The 24716-nt window shown below is 45.4% G+C and overlaps 2 protein-coding genes across 3 annotated transcripts in view; one reads left to right on the plus strand and one right to left on the minus strand.

Annotated features, from left to right (window-relative positions):
• The window catches only part of POLR2B (RNA polymerase II subunit B), a 55251-nt gene extending 47046 nt beyond the window's left edge, over window positions 1-8205 (minus strand). The window contains exons 1-2 of one of the 2 annotated variants that reach the window (XM_063610400.1): window positions 8025-8205; window positions 6521-6713 (exon numbers count right to left, since the gene is read on the minus strand). In XM_063610400.1, the coding sequence (XP_063466470.1) occupies window positions 6521-6539 (19 nt within the window). In that variant the 5' untranslated portion in view covers window positions 6540-6713; window positions 8025-8205. The remainder of the gene's footprint in view (window positions 1-6520; window positions 6714-8024) is intronic. The other variant, XM_055294584.2, reaches the window with a different exon arrangement.
• On the plus strand, window positions 8135-23572 carry NOA1 (nitric oxide associated 1). The gene is made up of 7 exons (XM_055294586.2): window positions 8135-9392; window positions 12612-12776; window positions 13277-13482; window positions 18111-18242; window positions 19880-19996; window positions 22414-22534; window positions 23278-23572. The coding sequence occupies exons 1-7, from the start codon at window positions 8183-8185 to the stop codon at window positions 23487-23489; spliced, it is 2163 nt and encodes a 720-aa protein (XP_055150561.2). The 5' UTR covers window positions 8135-8182; the 3' UTR covers window positions 23490-23572.
• Window positions 23573-24716: the final 1144 nt, after the last annotated feature.

A 24716-nucleotide genomic window follows, 5' to 3' on the forward strand; every position in this document is an offset into this window, starting at 1 on the left:
TGGCTCAGGCCTGTAATCCTAGCACTTTGGGAGGCCAAGGTGGGTGGATCACCTGAGGTCAGGAGTTCAAGACCAGCCAGGCCAATATGGCAAAACCCTGTCTCTACTAAAAAATACAAAAATTAGCCAGGCATGGTGGCACATGCCTGTAATCCCAGCTACTCAGGAGGCTGAGGCAAGAGAATTGCTTGAACCCAGGAGACAGAGGTTGCAGGGAGCTGAGACTGCGCCATTGCACTCCAGCCTGGGCAACAGAGTGAGACTCTGTCTCAAAAATTTAAAAAAAAAAAAAATTCTTTTGTAAAGTCATACACTATTCTGAGGCTGCTACATTCTGAGAAAGCCCAAACCATAAGTAGAGGCCACTTACAGATGCTCCATTAGCAATTTCAGTCCTGGAGTCCCCCTAGGCTAATGTCTCATGTCAGACATGAGAGTCAACACTACAGATCATCTCTCACCCAGCTGTCAACACTCGGCCTTAATGTCTTCCCAAATGAACCAGAGTCACAATGGAACACAGGCAAGTCATGCCTGCTATGCCCTGTCCAAAATCCTAACCCACAGTATCCATGAACATAACAAAGTAATTTTTTAAGTAGCTAAATTTTAGGGTAGTTATGCAACAGTAATTTAAATATGCATTCAAAAAAGAATTAGTGTGCATTGGTCCTCTAATATTGGTCCCATCTTCTTAAGTGAAAGAATAAGCGTGCTGTATTTTTGGTTTTTATTCTAATGTACACACATATAGCCTGTAAAATTTAGGAGCTTTGGGTTCAAAATTTGATACATATACAAAATAAATTTTTAATAAATCCTTCTTAAATGGACTGGAATTATTAATCCCTACACCTGGGGGAAGGGTAAGAAAGACAAAGCTATGTATAATAGCTCAGAGATTTCTAGCTTTGATGAGAGATTAAAAGTTAACATCACTGCCATACAGGAGAAGCAAGTAAGATGGTGGAAAAAGGAGAGGTAATGATGAGATCGGCTTTAGAGATATTTATAGATCACATATACCTTCAAATACTTCTAGTAGGCACACATACGTGAATATAAACTCAAATGAAGAGTCTAAATTATAGACAAAGAACATGTGACACATAATAGATATACACTGGCATATAACAAATGTGTATTTATTATGTGTCAATAAAATAAACGTTTTAAAATTTGAAAAAAAAGGTACAGAGTTGGAATCGTTAACAAATGGGTGGGAGAAAAGTGAGATTATACACAGAGAAGGAAGACTGAAGGCAGGATATCTGGGAACACCTTTAAGAGTCATATGAAGGAAAATGAACCCATGAAGGAGACTCATTTATTCAGCCATTCATCAAATTTTTTTTGAGACTGGGCGCACTGGCTCACACCTATAATCCCAACACTTTGGGAGGCCAAGGCAGGCAGATCACTTGAGACCAGGAGTTCGAGACCAGCCTGGCCAACATGGAGAAAACCCGTCTCTACTAAAAATATAAAAATCAGTCAGGTATGGTGGCACCTGCCCGTAGTCCCAGCTACTACGAAGGCTAAGGCAGGAGAATCGCTTGAACCCAGAAGGTGGAGATTGCAGTGAGCCGAGATCACACCACTGCACTCCAGCCTGGGTGACAGAGTGCAACCCTGTCTCAAAAAAAAAAAAAAGTGATATGAATATTCCTGACAAAGATCTGAAGAGGTTAGGGAAGACTTCCCAAAAGCTGGGCAGAGGCCAGGTGCAGTGGCTCATGTCAGTAATCCCACCCCTGGAAGGCCAAGGCAGCAGCATCACTTGAACCCAGGAGTTCGAGACCAGCCTGAGCTACAAAGCGAGCCCCCCGCCTCTAAAATTTTCTTTAAAAAGCTGGCAGGGCGCAGTGGCTCACGCTTGTAATCCCAGCACTTTGGGAACCCGAGGCAGGTGGATCACAAGGCCAGGAGTTTGGGAGCAGCCTGGCCAGCATGGTGAAACACCATCTCTACTAAAAATACAAAAATTAGAGGGGCATGGTGGCACATGCCTGTAATCCCAGCTACTAAGGAGGCTGAGGCGAAGAATCACTTGAACCCGGGAGGCGGAGGTTGCAGTGAGCCGAGATCGCACCACTGCACTCCAGCCTGGGGGACAAAGGGAAACTCCATCTCAAAAAAAAAAAAAAAAAAAAACCTGAGCAGAGACTTCGTGTTATAAACAGGAGTAATCAGGCAAAAGGAAGGGACAAAGGCAGGAGGAGTCAAGAAAGAACCCTACCAAATAGAAAAAAAACAAATTGTGCAAAAGACCCCATAATGCAAGATAGGATGGCATATACAAAGAATGATAGAAGGCCAATGTAGCGGAAGCACAGAGTGTGAAGTTGGAAGTGGAATAAGAAGAGTTTGGCCTTTACCAAGAGATTTGAGTTTAGCAGGGTTGTGGCTAGGTCAGATTTTCATTTCTGAAAGATCCCTATGGCCAGTGTGGAGAGTGGATTGGAAGTACACAAATCAGTTAGAAGTAATCTAGGCAGGGGATGGCAGCAACATGAATTAGAATGATGGTGGAGGGGATAGAGAAGTGACCAGATTTGACGTATTTAGGACACAGAACCAACAGGGCTTGGTGACTGATTAGATATAGAGGTGAAAGAGAGGAGTCAAAAATGATGCCCAGGCTTTTGGTTTCAACAACAAAGGGTACCACAGTTGTACCTCAGTGTCCATTGGAGACTGGTTTCAGGAACTCCTATAGATACCAAAACACAGATGCTTAAGTCCCTGACATGAAATGGCACTGTTATATACCCTAGGCACATCCTCCTGTATCCTTTAAATTATCTCTAGATTATTTACAATACCTAATACAATGTAAATGCTATATAAATAGTTGTTTACTTGCAATGTTTATGGAATAATGGCAAGAAAAAAAAGTCTGTACATTTTTACAAGGACACAATTTTTTTTAATATTCTCTTTTTTGTTTTTTGAGACAGGGCCTTGCTGTTACCCAGGCTGAAGTGCAGTGAGTGGTGTGATCACAGCTCACTGTAGCCTCAAACTCTTAGGGCTCAAGCAGTCCTCCTACCTCAGTATCCCAAGTAGCTGGGATCACAGGCGCATGCCACCATGCCCAGCTAATTTTTAAATTTTTTTTGGAGAGATGAGGTCTCCCTATGTTGCCCAGGCTGGTCTCAAATTCCTGGCCTCAAGCTTTTTAATATTTTCAATCCAAGGTTAATTGAATATACAGATGTGAAACCTACAGATACAGAGGGCCAAATGTGCCCTTCACCGAGACAGAGAACACAGGAGGCAGTGGCTTTGACAGGGGAATAGCAAAAGAAAATAATTAGCTCAGTTTGGGCAGTTGACAAGGTTAAGTAGCCTGAGAGATATCCTAGTTGGCTAGTGGCAGTTAGATACCAGGGACTTTAAACTAGAAGTATACACATTCAGAAGTTATCCACATACAGATGGTAACTGAAACAATGGAAAATGGGTAAGATCACCCAAGGAGCATGTGAACAGGAAAGAAAATGAGAAAAGTCAGATAAGAAGAATCAAGTGAAAGTGATGTGGCTAGAAAGCTGAGTGAGTTTCCGGGAAGATGTCATCAACAGTTTTGAAGACCACAGGGTTTAGATAAGATTTTTTAAATGTCCATCTCATTTATCAGTTGAGAAGTCGCTGTCAATCTTAGAGCTATCTTAATGTAGTAGCATGAGTAGAAACACACTGTAATCAGTTGAAAAGCACATGAAAGATGAAAATTAGAAACAAGGACAGCTTATTATTTTTATAAGTTTGGCTGTGAATGAAAGGAGAAAGGTAAAATACTAGAAGAAAAAGGTAATAATGGAAAGAGTTTAACTTGTTTCCATGTGGATGACAGAAATCTGACATTTTCACATAGTGACTGAAAACTGATGAGGACATTATCTAATAAACATTTCAGAGGACACGGGCAAGAATAAAATGTAGGTTCACTGCTAAAGCAACTCTGATAAACTCTCTTTTTCCACAGGATCATTATACATTGCTAATATGAATGCAAAATTAGTACAATCACCACTATAGTGGTCACTTGGCATCATCTAGCAAAATGTTAAAGGTGCGTATCATTTGACCTGACAATTTTATATCTAGAAATGTATCCCACAGACATACTTGGGCAAATTATAGGTACAAAATTATTCATTTACAGCACTGTTTGAACCCGAAAAGGACTAGAAATAAACCAAATATCCATCAAAAGACTACTTAAGTTATGGTACATCCACACAAACTAAGTAACTGGGGGTGGGGGCGAAGTGGGGGGGTGATGCTTTCTGTGTACTGATACGAAAATCTCCTAGACACATTAAGCAAAATCTAAAAGTGGAGGAAAGTGTGAGTATTACTTTCTGTCTTTAAAAAAAAAGAAAATCCCATTTATATTTGCTTAAATATGCATAAAGAAATTGTGGAGGCTGGGCGTGGAGGCTCACACCTGCAATCCCAGAACTTTGGGAGGCCGAGGCAAGTGAATCACCTGGGGTCAGGAGTTTGAGATCAGCCTGGCCAACGTGGAGAAACTCTGCCTCTTCTAAAAATACTAAAATTAGCTAGGCACGGTGGTGTATGCCTGTAATCTCAGCTACTTGGGAGGCTGAGGCAGGAGAACTGCTTGAACCTGGGAGACGGAGGTTACAGTGAGCCGAGATTGAGCCACTGCACTCAAGCCTGGGCAACAGAGCAAGACCATCCAAAAAAAAAAAAAGAAACTGTGGAGTGATAAGAACCTATTATAACTGTAGTTACCCACTGTGGAGAGTTCAAACTGGGCAGATGGTGGGTAAGAAGGAGACGTGACACTTTAACTTGTTTTTTTTGAGACAAGGTCTCACTTTGTTCTCGGCTCACAGCAGTGTCAACTTCCCAGGCTCAAGCGATCCTCCAGCCTCAGCCCCCCAAGTAGCTGGGACTATAGGTGAGCATGACCAGGCCCAGCTAATTTTTCTATTTCTTATAGAGAGGGGGTCTCCCATGTTGCCCAGGCTGGTCTCGAACTCCCGAGCTCAAGCGATCCACCCGCCTCAGACTCCCAAAATGCTGGGATAACAGGCGTGAGCCACTGCACCAGCCACCCCACTTTAACATTTTTAAATTTTCTGGCTTGTGAGCTATGAGAATATATTACTACCCAGCCAAAAATTATGCCTTAAAAATATTTTTTTCGAATTTTTCTTCTACTGAGATAGTAGTTAAAAAGAACAAGGAATATAATGATGCTAATAAATTTCTAGCACACAAGATATAAATGAGACAGAAGTTTAAACAGCTTTAAAAATTTAAGCTTTTGGCTGGGCACACTGGCTCATGCTTATAATCCCAGCACTTTGGGAGGCCGAGACAGGCAGATGGTTTGACCTCAGGAATTTGAGACCAGCCTGGGCAACATGGGAGACCCCCTCTCTATAAGAAATAGAAAAATTAAGCTTTTGCTTCAATTTTTTTCCATCTGATTTATCAGAAGTAGCTGAGAGAATAAAGAGAGGAGATGTAAGGGGTGGCCAAGGAATTGAGAGCTAGAAGAAAATAAGGTTTGAATTAGCAGATATGGAGAATGGAAAAGGCGGCTACGAAAATACACTAGACTCAACTAAGAATTCTCTTTTTTTTTTTTTTTTTTGAGACAGAATCTAACTCTGTCACTCAGGCTGTGGTGCAGTGGCGCGATCTCAGCTCACTGCAACCTCCGCCTCCTGGGCTCAAGCGATCGTCCGGCCTCAGCCTCCCTAGTAGCTGGGATTACAGGCGCACGCCATCACACTAGGCTAATTTTTGTATTTTTAGTAGATACAGGATTTCCCCATGTTGGTCAGGCTGGTCTCAAGCGATCTGCACGTCTCGGCCTCCCAAAGTGCTGACAGGAGCCACCGCGCTCGGCCACTACTAAGAATTCCATATGCGCAAAGAAACAGATATTATACGTTGGCCCAGTGCAGCAGAATACGTATCATCTGAGAACTGTGACATTGTGAGAAGAGGAAGTTTAAAAGCCATCCTTTAAGACAATTTGTTCTGACTTACAAACAGCATGAAGAAATGTCAGACTAAACCGAGTCCCCCCCGCCACCCCCACCCCCACCCCCCGATATTCTGTCCCGGTGTATTTCCAGGGCCTTCCACACTGCCTGACACAGGCTGACACTCAACAATTGAGCTATTCGTTCAGTCGACTGTGGCTTTAAGGAAAATTTTTAAAGGGTGCCCTTTGCTTCAAATTCAAAACGTAATTTATCTTACGGTTCTGCACGGCGAGGATCAGATCTAACGGAACGAGAAAGAGCAGAGAGCAGCAGTGAACGTAACCTGGAACATTAACGCTATGTTCCCTGCACCCTCCGCCTCTCCCTACCCCAGCTTCGTTCCCGGCCTGGAAAGTGTGGGAATAAGGCTGGGGACTGTGCAGCCGGCGCGTGGGAAGGCCCCAAATCCCCAATCCAATCAGTTCCCCACGCTTCCCTGCTTAAATGGACCGCCGCGGCGTGTGTTTTGAGCGTTCACCTACCCTCATCCGCGTCGTACATATTGCCAAACGGTTCCCGAGCTCCTAACTCTTGAAATCAAAAAGACAAAAAGCGCCCAGAAGCCACCAGCGCCGGGAGCTGAAGACCAAGTAACTTCCGTCTCCGACGTTCCCAGAATACTATGCGTCTCACACCAAAGGCCGCCCACAGGGACGCCAAAGTTAGGATCTGCGCCTGCGCAAATTGTAGGTCAAGCTTGGTCCAGGGTTAGGGTTGCACACGCGCAATTGTGGGCCGCCGCTGCCGGGCTGATTGAGAGGACAGCTCCCGCAATCTGCGGTCGTATCCGTCCCGTCAATGTTTTATTTCTGCTTTTTTTTCAATGTTGTTGCACAAATAACGACACTTGAAAACAAAACCAAGTATACTTATTATTAAAAAGTGTTCGTTCTGTGAATCCGCGACGTTGGGATACTCAATTTATTTGCCTTTATAAGGACCAAAACACGAAGCTATTTTTTATTTTTATTTATTTATTATTTTTTGAAATGGAGTCTCGCTCTGTTGCCCAGGCTGGAGTGCAGTGGAGCGATCTCGGCTCACTGCAACCTCCGTCTCCCGGGTTCAAGCGATTCTCCTGCCCCGGCCTCCCAAATAGCTGGGATTACAGGCAAGGGCCACCACGCCCGGGTAATTTTTGTTTTTTGTTTTTTTTTTTTTTTTTTGAGACGGAGTCTCGCTCTGTCGCCCAGGCTGGAGTGCAGTGGCGCAATGTCGGCTCACTGCAAGCTCCGCCTCCCGGGTTCACGCCATTCTCCTGCCTCAGCCTCTCCGAGTAGCTGGGACTACAGGCGCCCGCCACCACGCCCGGCTAATTTTTTTTGTATTTTTAGTAGAGACGGGGTTTCACCGTGGTCTCGACCTCCTGACCTAGTGATCCGCCCGCCTCGGCCTCCCAAAGTGCTGGGATTACAAGCGTGAGCCACCGCGCCCGGCCAATTTTTGTATTTTTAATAGAGACGGGGTTTCACCACGTTGGCCAGGCTGGTCTCGAACTGCTGACCTCAGGTGATCCGCCCGCCTCGGCCTCCCAAAGTGCTGGGATTAGAGGCGTGAGCCACGCGTCTGGCCGGAAGCTCCTTTTTACTTTGTTTTTGTTTTGTTTTGTTTGAGACAGAGGCTCGCTCTGTCGCCCAGGCTGGAGTGCAGTGGCGCGATCTCGGCTCACTGCAACCTCCGCCTCCCGCGTTCACGCCATTCTCCTGCCTCAGCCTCCCGAGTAGCTGGGACTACAGGCGCCCGGCACCACGCCCGGCTAATTTTTTGTATTTTTAGTAGAGAGTGGGGGTTTCGCCGTGTAAGCCAGGATGGTCTCGATCTCCTGACCTCATGATCCGCCCGCCTCGGCCTCCCAAAGTGCTGGGATTACAGTCGTGAGCCACCGCGCCCGGCCCCGGAAGCTCCTTTTTAAGTGTGATTTATAAGGACGGCTTGTGCTAGCAGTGAGGCGTTAAACCTGAAAGTGAAAAAACCCAAAACACTCACTGCTCTTTTCTGCCAACCTAGCTCAATCCTCCAGTGCCTTTGCCATAGCTTTAAGTAGGTTCTCAGTCTCAGAGCTTAAATCGCGAGAACTCACGGGATTAGACGCAAAACGAACCAGGACAGCTCCCAAGTACCCACGCGCTTTCGACTTGGGTCAAATGCGCGCCTCGGGCCCTAGTGCGCGTGCGCGCTTGTGGCTCCGCCCCTTTCCCTGGAGCTACTTCCTCATGCTGCCCGCTCGCCTACCATTCAGGCTGCTGAGCCTTTTCCTTCGTGGATCCGCTCCCACTGCAGCGCGCCATGGCCTCCGGGAGCCGTTCCTGGGGAGGAGGTGCGCTGCCGCCTCCTCCTTCCAGCACTCATCGAGTCTGGGACGCGAGCTTCCTCATGACCCCGTGGACACGAAGGGCTTTGGAGAAGGTGCTGACACGCAAGAGCGTTTTCTGTTTCCGGAGTACATCCTGGAGCCGGAGCCGGAACCCACCCGCGAAAAGCAGCTGCAGGAGCTCCAGCAACAGCAGGAGGAGGAACGACAGAGGCAGCAGCGGCGGAAGGAGCGGCGACAGCAAAACCTACGGGCCAGGCCCCGGGAGCACCCGGTCGTGGGGCACCCGGACCCGGCAGTGCCGCCCAGCGGTGTGAACTGCTCGGGCTGCGGGGCAGAGCTGCAGTGCCAGGACCCCGGCGTGCCCGGCTACCTGCCCCGAGAGAAGTTCCTCCGCACGGCGGAGGCAGACGGCGGGCTGGCGCGGACCGTGTGCCAGCGCTGCTGGCTGCTGGTGCACCACCGGCGCGCTCTACGCCTGCAGGTGAGCCGCGAGCAGTACCTGGAGCTGGTGAGCGCCGCGTTGTGGCGGCCCGGGCCCTCCCTGGTGCTCTACATGGTGGACCTGCTGGACCTGCCCGACGCCCTGCTGCCCGACTTGCCCGCGCTGGTGGGCCCCAAGCAGCTGATCGTGCTGGGAAACAAAGTGGACCTCCTGCCCCAGGATGCTCCTGGCTACCGGCAGAGGCTGCGGGAGCGACTGTGGGAGGACTGTGCCCGCGCCGGGCTCCTGCTGGCCCCTGGCCACCAAGGGCCACAGCGCCCCGTCAAGGACGAGCCACAGGACGGGAAGAATTCGAATCCGCCGAACTGGTCCCGCACGGTGGTCAGGGACGTGCGGCTGATCAGCGCCAAGACTGGCTATGGAGTGGAAGAGTTGATCTCTGCCCTTCAGCGCTCCTGGCGCTACCGTGGGGACGTCTACTTAGTGGGCGCCACCAACGCCGGCAAATCCACTCTCTTTAACACGCTCCTGGAGTCCGATTACTGCACTGCCAAGGGCTCCGAGGCCATCGACAGAGCCACCATCTCCCCTTGGCCGGGTGAGTTTTAGGAGGCTCTCCCTCTTCGTTTTCTGGCAAGGTGTACGTCTGGTCCTGGCCAAGGCACCGAGTACATCCTCCCTTAATGTCCACTACGGGCTGCCTGTACCCTTCCCTTTACAAATTCTCTCCCCACTCTGGTCACACCTCTCTTCTGTGTCAGCTTACTGCTGGGGAAAATTTTTTTTTTTTTTTTTTTTTTTTTTTGAGACAGAGTCTCCCTCTGTCGCCCAGGCTGGAGTGCAGTGGCGCGATCTCGGCTCACTGCAAGCTCCGCCTCCCGGGTTCACGCCATTCTCCTGCCTCAGCCTCCCAAGTAGCTGGGACTACAGGCGCCCGCCAACACGCCCGGCTAATTTTTTGTATTTTTAGTAGAGACGGGGTTTCACCGTGTTAGCCAGGATGGTCTCGATCTCCTGACCTCGTGATCCGCCCGCCTCGGCCTCCCAAAGTGCTGGGATTACAGGCTTGAGCCACCGTGCCCGGCCAATTTTTTTTTTTTTTTTTTTTTTTTTGAGACGGAGTCTCGCTCTGTCGCCCAGGCTGGAGTGCAGTGGCACAATCTCGGCTCACTGCAGGCTCCGCCCCCCGGGGTTCACGCCATTCTCCTGCCTCAGCCTCCCGAGTAGCTGGGACTACAGGCGCCCGCCACTATGCCCGGCTAGTTTTTTGTACTTTTAGTAGAGATGGGGTTTCACTGTGTTAGCCAGGATGGTCTCGATCTCCTGACCTCGTGATCCGCCCGCCTCGGCCTCCCTAAGTGCTGGGATTACAGGCGTGAGCCACCGCGCCCGGCCACTGCTAGGGAAAATTGAGGATGTGTTGTAGTAATTTTCTAATGGAAGTGTTTATGGAGCACGTCTGTTCCCAGTCACTAAGTACTGGAGATAGACCAGGGAACAAAGCACAGTTCCTGTTCTGGAGATCTGCTTTGTAACTTCTTTGTATATTGTTCCAGAAAGTGTGCGTCCTTTCTACTGTCTGAACCTAATGAAATTTGTGTTTCGTTTGTTTGTTTGTTTTGTTTTGGAGACAGAGTCTCACTCTGTCGCCCAGGCTGGAGTGCAGTGGCGTGATCTCGGCTCACTGCAACCTCCGCCTCCCGGGTTCAAGTGATTCTCCTGCCTCAGCCTCCCGAGTAGCTGGGATTCGAGGCGTGCGCCACCACACCAAGCTAATTTTTGTGTTTGTTTTGTTTTGTTTTTTTGAGATGGAGTCTTGCTCTGTCGCCCAGGCTGGAGTGCAGTGGCTCACTGCAACCTCCGCCTCCCGGGTTCAAGCGATTCTCCTCCCTCAGCCTCCTGAGTAGCTGGGATTACAGGCGCATGCCACTGTGCCCAGCTAATTCTTGTATTTTTAGTAGAGACAGGGTTTCACCACGTTGGTCAGGCTGGTCTCGAACTCCTGACCTCGTGATCCGCCCGCCTCAGCATCCCAAAGTGCTGGGATTACAGGCGTGAGCCACCGCGCCTGGCCTAATTTTTGTATTTTTAGTAGAGATGGGGTTTCACCATGTTGGCCAGGCTGGTCTGGAACTCCTGGCCTCAGACGATCTGCCCCCCTTGGCCTCCCAAAGCCCTGGGATTACAAGCAAGCACCACTATGCCCAGCTAATTTTTGTATCTTTGGTAGAGACAGGGTTTCACCATGTTGGCCAGGCTGGTCTGGAACTCCTGGCCTCAGACGATCTGCCCCCCCTTGGCCTCCCAAAGCCCTGGGATTACAAGCAAGCACCACCATGCCCAGCTAATTTTTGTATCTTTGGTAGAAACAGGGTTTCACCATGTTGGCCAGGCAGGTCTGCAACTCCTGACCTCACGTGATCTGCCCACCTCGTCCTCCCAAAGTTCTGGGATTACAGGTGTGAGCCACCGCTCCCGGCCCATTAGTGCAATTTGATGTGTGGCTTTGCCAGGCTCAGTGGCTCACATCTGTAATTCTAGCACTTTGGGAGGCCAAGGTGGGCAGATTGCTTGAGCTTAGGAGTTCAGGACCAGCCTGGGCAACATGGTGAAACCCTGTCTCTACTAAAAATACAAAAAGTAGTCAGGCTTGGTGGTGCGTGCCTGTAGTCCCAGCTACTCAGGAGGTTGAGGTGGGAGAATCACCTGAGCCTGGAAGGTTGAGGTGGCAGTGAGCCCTAATTGGGCCACTGCACTCCAATCCAGCCTGGACAACAGATTGAGACCCAAAAAAACAGAAGTATCAGTCTTGTGACTTTAAGAAACTTCTGTGGCCAGGTGCAGAGGGTCACACCTGTAATCCGAGCACTTTGGGAGGCCAAGGTGGGCAGATCACCTGAGGTCAGGAGTTCCAGACCAGACCAACCTGCCAACATGGCGAAACTCCTGTGTCTACTAAAAATGCAAAACTTAGCTTGATGTGGTAGCTGGTGCCTGTAATCCCAGCTACTCAGGAGGCTGAGGGTGGAAAATCACTTGAACCTGGGAGGCTCGGCCAAGATCGCACCACTGCACTCCAGCCTGGGCATCAGAGCAAGACGCTGGCTCAAAAACAAGAAAGAAAGAAACGGACTTCTGTAATCGGAAAATGAGTCCTTCTATGGTTTAAATTTTTTTTTTTTTTTTTTTTTTGAGACAGAGTCTCACTCTGTCACCCAGGTTGGAGTGCAGTGGTGCAATCTCGCCTCACAGCAACCCTCACCTCCTAGGTTCAAGCGATTCTCCTGCCTCGGCCTCCCAAGTAGCTGGACTACAAGCGTGCACCACCACACCCAGCTAATTTTTTGTATTTTTAGTAGAGACAGGGTTTCACCATGTTGGCAAGGCAGGTCTCAAACTCCTGACCTCAAGTGATCCACCCGCCTGGGCCTCCCAAAGTGCTGGGATTACAGGTGTGAGCCACCATGCTCAGCCAGGTTTAAATTTAAGTTGACAAAACTGCCCCATTTGTTCCCTTGAAACCAAAGTTTCATTTAGTAAGCTGCTCTTCTCTGTCTTGCACTTTGAATTTTACACAAAAATTACTTTTATACTGAATGGTAATGTGATAAAAATGGAAAGAAATCGGGCCTACAGATTTTGGATTCTAATTCTGGTTTCCCCTGTGAGCTAATCTCTTAACCTATTTCCTCATTTGTAAAGTGGCAGTAATTTTATATTTTATTACAGTAACCAACACAGTGTAGATCCTCAAAAATGTTCATTTTCTTCCCCCTTATTCCCTTTTCTAAAGATGCGTTTATTCTATGTATTTCAGGTACTACATTAAACCTTCTGAAGTTTCCTATTTGCAACCCAACTCCTTACAGAATGTTTAAAAGGCATCAAAGACTTAAGAAAGATTCAACTCAAGCTGAAGAAGATCTTAGTGCGCAAGAACAAAATCAGCTTAATGTCCTCAAAAAGCATGGTTATGTCGTAGGTAAGCATCCTCTACGGGAAAACCCTTGTTGGTACTATGCTAAAATTCTTTGTTAAGCAACCTGAAATACAGCTGTCCAAGGCTAGCCAGTTTTTGTGGGCTGCCTTCCTTATTCTGCAACAAAGAGGCCCTTTAGCGATAAGGCTACTGTTTGGAAACCCAGAGCAGTACAGGTAGTAAAAGTTTTTACTCCATGCAGCAGCTTTAGATTAGGTTGTCTGTCTTTCCTTGGTATATCTTTTCAGCCTTTCTTTAAAACAGTCTGATTTCCACACACCCTCGCCCCCGCCACTCCATGTACATAGCCAGCCACACGCTTGATTATTGCAAGAGTTTGACTCCCACAGCTTTTTGGAAAAAAAAAAAAAGCAAAAGTATCATTATGGTCTCACTTCCCTACACTGTAATCTTAGTAACTTGTTTGAGGGAAACATAAAAATTATGTCTGGAGTTAAAAGTATTAAAGGAGTGACTAATAACCTTACTATAACTTGTTCTAGGAAGAGTTGGAAGGACATTCTTCTATTCAGAAGAACAGAAGGATAACATTCCCTTTGAGTTTGATGCTGATTCACTTGCCTTTGACATGGAAAATGAACCTGTTATGGGTACACACAAATCCACCAAACAAGTAGAATTGACTGCACAAGATGTGAAAGATGCCCACTGGTTTTATGACACCCCTGGAATTACAAAAGAAAATTGTGTATGTATTTGGTTTCTTTTAGAAACATTTACTTTCTTTTTCTTTTTTAATAGGTTTATATTGCCTGCTGCCCAGATACAGCCAATTTATCAAGACAGGGGAATTGCAATAGAGAAAGAGTGTAATGCATGTAGAGCCAGCTAAACGGGAAACTGGAGTTTTATTACTAGTCATATCAGCCTCTGAAACATTTACTTTCAATTGCACAAGTACTGCTGTCTTAATTGGCAGAAAACAGGAAAAGAAGTATACTTCCATTTTAGACTCATTCTGATTCATTCATAAAAGCTGTTTAGGGGTGAATCTGTATGCCATCAAGTTCTCTGTTCCATTTGATAGACTTCATTGCTGACAACCAACTTATTTTATCACTGTGATTGTTACCTTGGTTAGGGAAACATTTACAGAAGCCTAGGTTTTGAGGTTGGAAAAACACATAAATATCACTGGAGTCCAACTCCCTAGTCCCTGCTTGAATTACCTCTATAACATATCCATCAAGGGGTCCTCCGTCTTGAACTGAAAGGAGTGACTCACCATTAGCTGAAACTGTGTCATGTCACCTTCCAAGGTAACTGATTTGGGTCTTTGACCTTTTCTTTGTATTGAGTGTACTGAGCTGAATAGTCTCCCTGTCACATGTATCCATTGTTCCCCAAAGCCATCTGGGACTAACGTAATACCTATTTCCCTTGCCAGACTTTGAAATATTTTAAAATGTAACATCCCATCTCTTCTTCACCTATCCCTCCCTTTTCTTCTCTTTCATTAGTTCATCCAGCAAATGTTGAGCATTCACTGTGCTGACAATCTGGATTATTTGTCTTCATTTCCTACAGCTGTGCTCCCTGAGAAACAGGCTATTCATTGGCCCAGGCCTCTTCAGAATGTTTTCTATGTTTGTTCTTAAAGTGTGACACTGAGAACTCAGTGCTCTCAGGTGAGCATGATTTAGAATACCATTAACTCCGACCGGGAGCGGTGGCTCATGCCTGTAATCCCAGCACTTTGGGAGGCCCAGGCGGGCGGATCACAAGGTCAGGAGATTGAGACCATCCTGGCTAACACGGTGAAACCCTGTCTGTACTAAAAATACAAAAAATTAGCCGGGCGAGGTGGTGGGTGCCTGTAGTCCCAGCTACTCGGGAGGCTGAGGCAGGAGAATTGCTTGAACCTGGAAGGCGGAGCTTGCAGTGAGCTGAGATCGTGCCACTGCACTCCAGTCTGGGTGACAGAGCGAGACTCCATCTCAAAAAAAAAAAAAAAAAAAAAAGAATAACATTAACTCCACCTGTCTTGTCCCTGTGCCTCTCTTTCATCCAATTGCTCATGGACAACTTTGGGCCTCATAGGTAACTTTGACTTTGTCTTGTTAAATTCAGCCTATATCTTACTCTGTTAAATATTCATTAAATCTCATTACTTTTTATATTTGCAGTTTGGATCTTCATTCAGATCATTGATTGACTCAAATGTGCATCCAGGATAGAACCTCACAACAGATTCATTAATCATTTCCTTCGAATCTGGTTACTGACCAGTCTCCGATTATTCTAATTATCTCTATATCTCCCTACAAAACCACATTGGTTTCTTAGGTACTTTTCTTGGCCTCATCAGGAACACTTACAGTTACATTCTCAGAATTGTATTCTATTTGGTGTCCCCTGTCATTGAATCATACACACCTTTTAACTTTTATTGCTCTCCTAGAATAGTTGTTCATGCCATCTTTTCTTCCTTAGCAGTCCAAAAGTTCAGAACTGCTTTCTAATAATATTCTATCACTTTAGCTTAATGAACTAATTCTTCTCTCCCAAACTTTTTTTTTTTCTTTTTGAGATGGAGTCTGACTCTTGCCCAGGCTGGAGTGCAGTGGCGCAATGATCTTGGCTCACTGCAACCTCTGCCACCTGGATTCAAGTGATTGTCCTGCCTCAGCCTCTCGAACAGCTGGTATTAGAGGCATGTGCCACCACACCCGGCTACTTTTTGTATTTTTAATAGAGACAGGGTTTCGCCATGTTGGCCAGGCTGGTCTCAAACCCCTTACCTCAGGTAATCCACCCACCTCAGCCTCCCAAAGTGCTAGGATTACGGATGGGAGCCACCACGCCCAGACTAACTCTTCCCTTTCAGATGCTATTAGATCAGGCATAGCAGTTACTTCAGTCATATATCCTCTATGAAATAGTTGTGTCAGAAAGGCAAGAATTTGCAAAATACTCCAGACAGCAGAATGAAAACCCCAAATTTTTAGATATAAACGTCTGTCAGCACTGGTAGTTTGCTTCTCTGTTAGTTTACAGATACACTTATTTGATGTCTTAAACCAGGGTTTCCCAGACTGAACCAAGGATCTCTGTTGTGAAATGAAAGTATTAAGACTCAGGCTGGGCACAGTGCCTCACGCCTGTAGTCCCAGCACTTTGGGAGGCTGAGGTGGGAGAATTGCTTGAGCCCAGGAGTTTGAGACCAGCCTGGGCAACATGCCAAAACTATATCTCTACTAAAAATACAAAAAATTAGCTGGGCATGGTGGTGCATGCCTGTAATCCCAGCTACTAAGGAGGCTGAGGCACAAGAATCACTTGATACACTTATTGGGAGGCAGAGGTTGCGTGAGCCGTGATCACGCCACTGCAGCCCAGCCTGGGCAACAGAGTGAAACCCTGTCTTAACAAAAAAGAGAGAGACAAGGTTTCCCCTGTTGCCCAGGCTGGAATGCAGTGGCATGATCAAGTAACTTCAAAGTTACTTGGGCTCAACCAATTCTCCCACTTCAGCCTCCCACGTAGCTAGGGACACTGGTACACACCACCATGCCCCACTAATTGTTTAGTTTTTGCAGAGAGAGGACCTCGCTATGTTGCCCAGTCTGGTCTAGGCAGTGGTGGAATCTTGGCCCACTGTAACTTCTGCCTCCCTGGCTCAAGCGATCCTCCACCTCAGCCTCCAGGGTAGCTGGGAGCTACAGACACACGCCACCCCAGCTAATTTTTGTATTTTTCATAAAGGTGAGGTTTTGCCATGTTGCCCAGACTGGTCTCAAACTCATGAGCTCAGCCAGGCACGATGGTGCATACCTGTAATCCCAGCACTTTGGAAGACCAAGGCAGGTGGATCACTTGAGGTCAGGAGTTCAAGACCAGCCTGGCCAACATGACAAAACCTCGTCTCTACTAAAAATACCAAAAAAATTAGCCAAGCATGGTGGCGCACGTCTGTAATCTCAGCTACTTGGGAGACTGAGACAGGAGAATTGCTTGAACCTGGGAGGCAGAAGTTGCAGTGAGCCAAGATCACACCACTGCACTCCAGCCTGGGCGACAGAGCGAGACTCCGTCTCAAAAAAAGAAAAAAACTCCTGAGCTCAAGTGATCCGCCTGCCGCTGCCTCTGAAAGTCCTGGGATTATAGGCATGAGCCACCGTGGCTGACCTGCAAATGGCTTTTAATGTGCCTTTTCAAACACAAATAATGAAGAAAACTATTTGCAGCCCCCTTATTATTTTCTTGTGAGCCTCTATGTATCATTTCTATTTTTTATTTTCTTGTTATTCTTTTTTTTTCCTTTGATACGGAGTCTTGCTCTATCACCCAGGCTGGAGGGCAGTGGTGCAATCTCGGCTCACCACAACCTCCATCTCCCAGATTCAAGCGATTCTCCTGCCTCAGCCTCCCAAGTAGCTGGGATTACAGGTGCGCACCACCACGCCCGGCTAATTTTGTATTTTTAGTAGAGATGGGCTTTCTCCATGTTGGTCAGGCTGGTCTCGAACTCCTGACCTCAGGTGATCTGCCCACCTTAGCTTCCTAAAGTGCTGGGATTACAGGCGTGAGCCACCGTGCCCAGCCTCTTGTTATTCTTAAGAAAGAAGTTTACAAGTTTTGTGTCCAATTTGTACCTTCTTTATTCTTTTTTAACCAGATTTTGACTCCTTAAATCTTTCCAGAATCTTGTATTTCTGTCTTTCCTTTTCTATTTTTCTCTAGTCTCTCTAGGAACTTGTCATCCTTAGAAGGGATTTATTATAAATCATAATAAATCCTCTGTGTTATAAGCATAGGGGATTTATAACTTTTTCTCATTCTCTGCTGAATATTTGGGAGAAATAAGGAAATTGAAGACCAGAATTTAGAAAGAGGTTCTTCAGCCACTTTACTTGCTCCTAGAATGGGGTGACCATTTTGCATTTAATGCATGCATACTTACCACTAGGACATGAGGTCACATATACCATTACTTTAAGCGGAAATTGCTACTGCCCACAAGCCTTGATAAGGAGAGCATATATTTTCTATCTTGGTATTGAATCAACATGTTTTCAGGTTCACATTAATTTTGACATTTAGGGAATGCTGCTGACATAGGAAAGTCTTGTACACCTATAAAGTTATTTTGCCATTGCTGTAGATTAAGTTGTAAAACAAAGGTAGAGCCATCAGACTGAAATTAATTTAGACAGGAAGAATCTATATAAATTTGATGTGTAGCAAACTCTGACATAATTTGGTTTATTTTGAAGTCTGGCATATTTTTCATCACTTTTTATTTTACAGGTAAATCATAATATATCATATTTTCAATAAAAATATTTTCTAAAAAATCTGCCATTTGCTTCACAGATTTTAAATCTTCTAACAGAAAAAGAAGTAAATATTGTTTTGCCAACACAGTCCATTGTTCCAAGAACTTTTGTGCTTAAACCAGGAATGGTTCTGTTTTTGGGTGCTATAGGCCGCATAGATTTCCTGCAGGTAAGGAAAGTCTGTACCATTAAAAAATGATTTTAAAATATTGGGATTCACTTTAAGGAAGCAGATATATGAACAAGACTGACAAAATGTTGATAACTAAGCCATGATTGTATAGGGTTTAATTTGTTTTTATGTGTAAAAATTTGTGTAATAAAAACTTGGGGCATGGTGGCTCATGCCTGTAATTCCAGCAGTGTGGCAGGCTGAGGCACTTGAGGCCAGGAGATCAAGACCAGCCTGGTCAACATGGTGAAACCCCATCTCTATTAAAAATACAAAAATTAGCTGGGCGTGGTGGCACATATTTGTAATCCCAGCTACTAGAGAGGCTGAGGCAGGAAGATCACTTAAAACTGGGAGATGGAGGCTGCAGTGAGCTGAAATTGCACCATTGCACTCCAGCCTGGGTGACAGGGCGAGACTCCATCTCAAAAAAAAAAAAAACAAAAACTTGGGGAAAAGAAATGCCCTATTCCCTCATCCCCCCCAAAAAAGTGCTAGGTCTTGAAAACTTACGTTTTCAATTGAGTACCCCACACAGCTTGGCATTTAAGACAAGATACTATCCCTATTCTGTGGGATAGAGTCAAACCTATGGGATAAAGTCAAACCTTTAGGTACAGGGTTATAGGCATTAAATTAATTCCACACTTCGTATCCCATGATATGTGTGTTTTTATGCATATACTTTTTGTTTGGTATTCATTTACATAGCATCTAGGGATTCTGGGATGTCTGTAGAATTGCTCTCCATTTTGCTAAAGTGAAGAGAAAAAGGAAAATGAAACATGGATATGGATCTGTCCAACAACAACACAACTGTGTGCCATTACTATAGCACATTTCGTGGGTTTTGTGTTTGCTCATACTTTGTTAGAAATGTTGCCTTACACACTTAGAACCCTTATATATTTTGTTTTGGGAGGTTATTGGTTTTTTGTTTTTGGGGTTGTTCTTTTTTTGTTTTGTTTTGTTTTGTTTTTTTTTTTTTTTTTGAAACAGCATCTCTCTCTGTTGCCCAGACTGGAGTGCAGTAGTACAGTCATGGCTCACTGTAGCCTCAACCTCCTGGGCTCCAATGATCATCCCACGCCAGCCCCGCAAGTAGTCGGGACTACAGGCATGCATCACCACACCCAGCTAATTTTTGTATTTTTTATAGAGATGGGGTCTTGCCATGTTTCCCAGGCTGGTCTCAAACTTGAGCTCAAGGGATTCACCCACCTCGGCCTTCCAAAGTGCTGGGATTATAGGCATGAGCCACCACACCAGGCTTGCACCCTTATATATTTCATCAGAGCACATAAAATGTTAATATTTTAAACCTAACTTTACACAGAGACAATTAAAGCAGATATTATTTCCTTTTAATTTTTAATAATAGACTTTTTCAAAAATAGTATTGAGTCTGTCAAAGAAGTCATAGTTTCACATGAATTGCTGAAATGCACTACTTCAGTATTGTGCCCCTGTTCTTAGTAATAATTTGATTTACAGCTACTGCCATACCAGTACTTATAAAGGGAGTCTGATTGGGTTTTTGTTTTTTGGTTTTTTTTTTTTTTAGTTGATTGTACCTTGAATATGCAGGTTTTCCAAGTTTTTCACCAGGTCAAATAACTTCTTCCTTTCTTAAGGGAAATCAGTCAGCTTGGTTTACAGTCGTGGCTTCCAACATCCTTCCTGTGCATATCACCTCCTTGGACAGGGCAGATGCTCTGTATCAGAAGCATGCAGGTCATACGTTACTCCAGGTAAGGCAACACGCCTTGATGATTGCATGGTTAAGGTTAGTATACACTGGAATGGTCCCATAGTTCTGTTAAGAAAGCCTTTGTTGTACAGAACTGTTATACAATATCTTGAGCTAGCTTTCCCTCACCTCATTCTCTTTGAGAATTCTGGCTATAAAGCAAAATTGCTCTATATAGACTGATCCTAGAATAGCCACACAGCTGTTTTTTCTCTAGACTACACTGTCCAATTTGGTAGCCATTAGCCACATGTGGCTATCTAAATTTATTTATTTTTTTTTTTCTATTCTTTTTTTTTTTTTTTTTTTTTGAGATGGAGTCTTGCTCTCACCCAGGCTGGAGTGCAGTGGCGCGATCTCGGCTCGCTGCAAGCTCCGCCTCCTGGGTTCACGCCATTCTCCTGCCTCAGCCTCTCCGAGTAGCTGGGACTACAGGCGCCCACCACCACGCCCGGCTAATTTTTTTGTATTTTTAGTAGAGACGGGGTTTCACCGTGGTCTCAATCCCCTGACCTCGTGATCTGCCCGCCTCGGCCTCCCAAAGTGCTGGGATTACAAGCGTGAGCCACCGCGCCCAGCCACTATCTGAATTTAAATATATTAGTGACAATTAAAATTTGCTCAATGACCAGGCGCGGTGGCTCACTATAATCCCAGCATTTTGGGAGGCCAAGGCAGATGGATCACAAGGTCAAGAGTTCAAGACCAGCCTGGCCAAGATGGTGAAACCCCATCTCTACTAAAAATACAAAAATTAACCAGGCGTGGTGGTGGGTGCCTGTAATCCCAGCCACTCAGGAGGCTGAAGCAGGAGAATCACTTGAACCAGGGCGGCAGAGGTTGCAGTGAGCCAAGATCACGCTACTGCACTCCAGCCTGGACAACAGAGACTCCATCTCAAAAAAAAAAAAAAAAAAATTTGCTCAAGTTAGCCAGGTATGGTGGCATGCACCTATAGTCCCAGCTCCTCGAGAGGTTAAGGCCTAGGAGGACCACTTGAGCCCAGGAGTATGAGGCTGTGGTGAGCCATGATTATGCCACTGCACTCTAGCCTGGGTGACAAAGTGAAACCCTGTCTCTAAAAAAAAAAAAAAAAAAGGAAAATTTAAAATATGGTTGCTTAGTGTCACCAGCCACATTTTGAATGCCCAATAGTGACATTGTTGCAAACAGTTGTATAAACTCTTGACAGCCTCATCACCAATGCACACACACACACACACACACATACCATACTTTGGACAATTAAGCTATAGTTCCCTGAACTCATCATCCTTTTTCCAGTTTTTATCTGTACCTGTGGCGACCGAGAATATCTTTCCGCCGAATAACTATGACTCATTTCTCAAAATATTGCTCATATAGTGCTTATTTGTTTTTGTTGTTGTTGTTACATATATATATATGTATGGCTTCTTTACTAATGTTTTCCTTGACTGAACACATTCATTACTCCTTCCTTCACAACCATAGTACTTATAGATGCCTCACATTACATTTCTGACCTTGTATTTGCTTATGTATTATTTACCCCTTTGATTTCCTTGGGGGCAGAAACCATACTGCAAAATCTATCTTTGTGTTCTTAGTGCTAAACAGAGGAGAGATTTGCTAATGAATAGATGAATAAATTATCCAGTTACGGCCAAGCGCAGTGGCTCACACCTGTAATCCCAGCACTTTGGGAGGCCGAGGTGGGCAGATCTCCTGAGGTCAGGAGTTTGAGACCAGCCTGGCTAACATGGTGAAACCCTGTTTCTACTAAAAATACAAAAAAATTAGCCTGGTATGGTGGTGCACACCTGTAATTCCAGTTACTCGGGAGGCTGAGGCAAGAGAATCACTTGAGCCTTGGAGGTGGAGGTTGCAGTGAGCTGATATCATGCCATTACACTCCAGCTTGGGCAGCAAGAGCAAAACTCCATCTCAAAAAAAAAAAAATTACCCAATTACTTCTAATCGTGGAAACACCTGTAAACATAAAAGCTAAATCTTATCCATTATATATGGACCCTTAACTCATAAAGACCAGGCATTAATCTTGATGGCCACACCTATAAGAACTAAGGTACTTGGAAGGACCGTGCCTTAATTGCCCAACATTAATCTATGTGAGGCCCTGCAGAGGATTATAAAAACAGTGTCAGTGAAGCACATTTCTCCTGTCCAGAGGCTGCTGCCAGGTGCTTGCCCAGTGTGTGGCCCAGAGCCCTGATATTTGTAAGCTTCATCCCATCACAGAGTTCCCTTGCTTTTCATTTGACCCCAGAAGTGATTGCAAGTTCTTTTCAACAGTTGAATATTTGAAAGGATTTTATTCTTGATCCATGTACAGAATTATCTTATCAGTGATTTGCTTAATGTTAGAGTTCGAAGAAATTTAATTTGAACTTGTAAATATCTTTATTTCATTGGAAGGTTCCAATGGGTGGAAAGGAACGAATGGCAGGATTTCCTCCTCTTGTTGCTGAAGACATTATGTTAAAAGAAGGACTAGGGGCATCTGAAGCAGTGGCAGACATCAAGTTTTCCTCTGCAGGTAATTTTATGCCAAGCACTTTTTAAAAAGTGAATAAAAGGGCAGGCACGGTGGCTCACACCTGTAATCGCAGCACTTTGTGAGGCCGAGGCGGGCGGATCACCTGAGGCCGGGAGTTTGAGACCAGCCTGACCAACAAGGAGAAACCCTGTTTCTGGTAAAAATACAAAATTAGCCAGGCATGGTGGCGCATGCCTGTAATTCCAGCTACTCGGGAGGCTGAGGCAGGAGAATCGCTTGAACCCAGGAGGCGGAGGTTGCAGTGAGCCGAGATCGCGCCATTGCAGTCCAGCCTGGGGAACGAGCCAAACTCCATCTCAAAAAAAAAAAAAAAAAAAGTGAATAAAGCAGCCTTACCAACAATTTTTTTTATAGAAAAGTGCCTTAACTGATGAAAGCTGATTATTTTAAGGTGTACATACTAGTTTATTCATCAAATACAACCTGTTCTGAAAATAAATTTGTACTTTGCACAAACATATTGTGTGCTTTTTTAAAAATAAGGTGTGCCCACCCATGCCCCCAGCTTCTCAGGACGCTGAGGCAGGAGGATCGCTTGAGCCCAGGAACTTGAGTTTAGCCTGGGTAACGTAGCAAGACACAGTTTCTTAAAAAATAATAAAATAATAAGAGAGTGAAAGAGAGTGACAGTGTTCTCTCATATTCCATTTTCAGCTTTGGTTTGGTGTTTTTAATAAGATGATTGCTAACAGCCTTTTGTGTTGTGTCACATGCCTGCATAGGTTGGGTTTCAGTAACACCTAATTTGAAGGACAGACTGCATCTCCGAGGCTATACACCTGAAGGAACAGTTTTGACCATCCGGCCCCCTCTCTTGCCATATATTGTCAACATCAAAGGACAGCGCATCAAGAAAAGTGTGGCCTATAAAACCAAGAAGCCTCCTTCCCTTATGTACAACGTGAGGAAGAAGAAAGGAAAGATAAATGTATGAGATCGACCTTGTTCACTGCAGATATTAACTGTATTGAACACAACAAAATACACTGAAATTGTATTAAACATATAAAACATAAAGCTCCCATTCTCACCCTTTTTTTCTTTCCTTTTTTTTTTTTTTGAGACTGAGCCCTGCTCTGTTGCCCAGATTGGAGTGCAGTGGCATGATCTTGGCTCACTGTAACCTCTACCTCCCAGGTTCAAGCAGTCCTCCTGCCTCAGCCCCCCTAGTAGCTGGGATTACAGGCATGCGCCACCATGCCCAGCTAAGTTTTGTATTTTCAGTAGAGATGGGGTTTCACCATGTTGGCCAGGCTGGTCTGGAACTCCTGACCTCAGGTGATCCACCCACCTCAGCCTCCCAAAGTGCTGGGAATACAGGTGTGAGCCACCACGGCCAGCCTCACCCTTTTCAAAGCTCTTAACAGTTAACTTTTTTAAACTATTCAAGACTCTGCCTGTTCATAATGTATTCAGCTTATAAAAACAAGTTTATTTTTTTGTACAGTATGTATATGGTATGTATCTGTGACCCACATATAGATAAAATTGGAGGGCTGCTACATTCAAGTTTCTCCCACTACTGTTGTTTCTTTTTTTTTTTTTTTTTTTTTTTTTTTGAGACAAGGTCTTGCTCTGTCACCCAGGCTGAGTACAGTGGTGCAATCTTGGCTCACTGCAAATTCCACCTCCTGGATTCAAGCGATTCCCATGCCTCAGCTTCCTGAGTAGCTAGGATAACAGGTATGCACCACCACCCCTGGCTAATTTTTGTATTTTTAGTAGAGACAAGGTCTCACCATGTTATCCACCCACCTCGGCCTCCCAAAATTCTGGGATTACAGGCGTGAGCCACCATGCCCCGCCTCACTACTGTTTTTCTATTGAGACCAGATGTCATTTCTCTTATTTGGAGTTAGCAGTCAGTATATGAAAAAATGGCAGGAAAATTAATTTCTCCAAAATTCGTTGGCTTAAATAAGATAGAAGTGAGTAGGTGGCTCTGCTCCAAGGATCTGGCTGGTGGAACGTTCCATGGCCATCTGTAGGTCTAAGGTGGCTGCCCAGGTTGTCATCCTTTTCCAGCAAGGGTGAAAAGGGGGAAAGCATGGAGAGCAAGCAACTTCCCTATTTAAAAGAAGGGAGGAAAAGCTGGATGTTGCACACATCAGTTTACACAGTCCACAGGTCAAGTCACATGGCCACACCCACCCATAAGGAA

This window comes from Symphalangus syndactylus, chromosome 10 (genome assembly GCF_028878055.3).
Source record: "Symphalangus syndactylus isolate Jambi chromosome 10, NHGRI_mSymSyn1-v2.1_pri, whole genome shotgun sequence".
NCBI lineage: Eukaryota > Metazoa > Chordata > Mammalia > Primates > Hylobatidae > Symphalangus > Symphalangus syndactylus.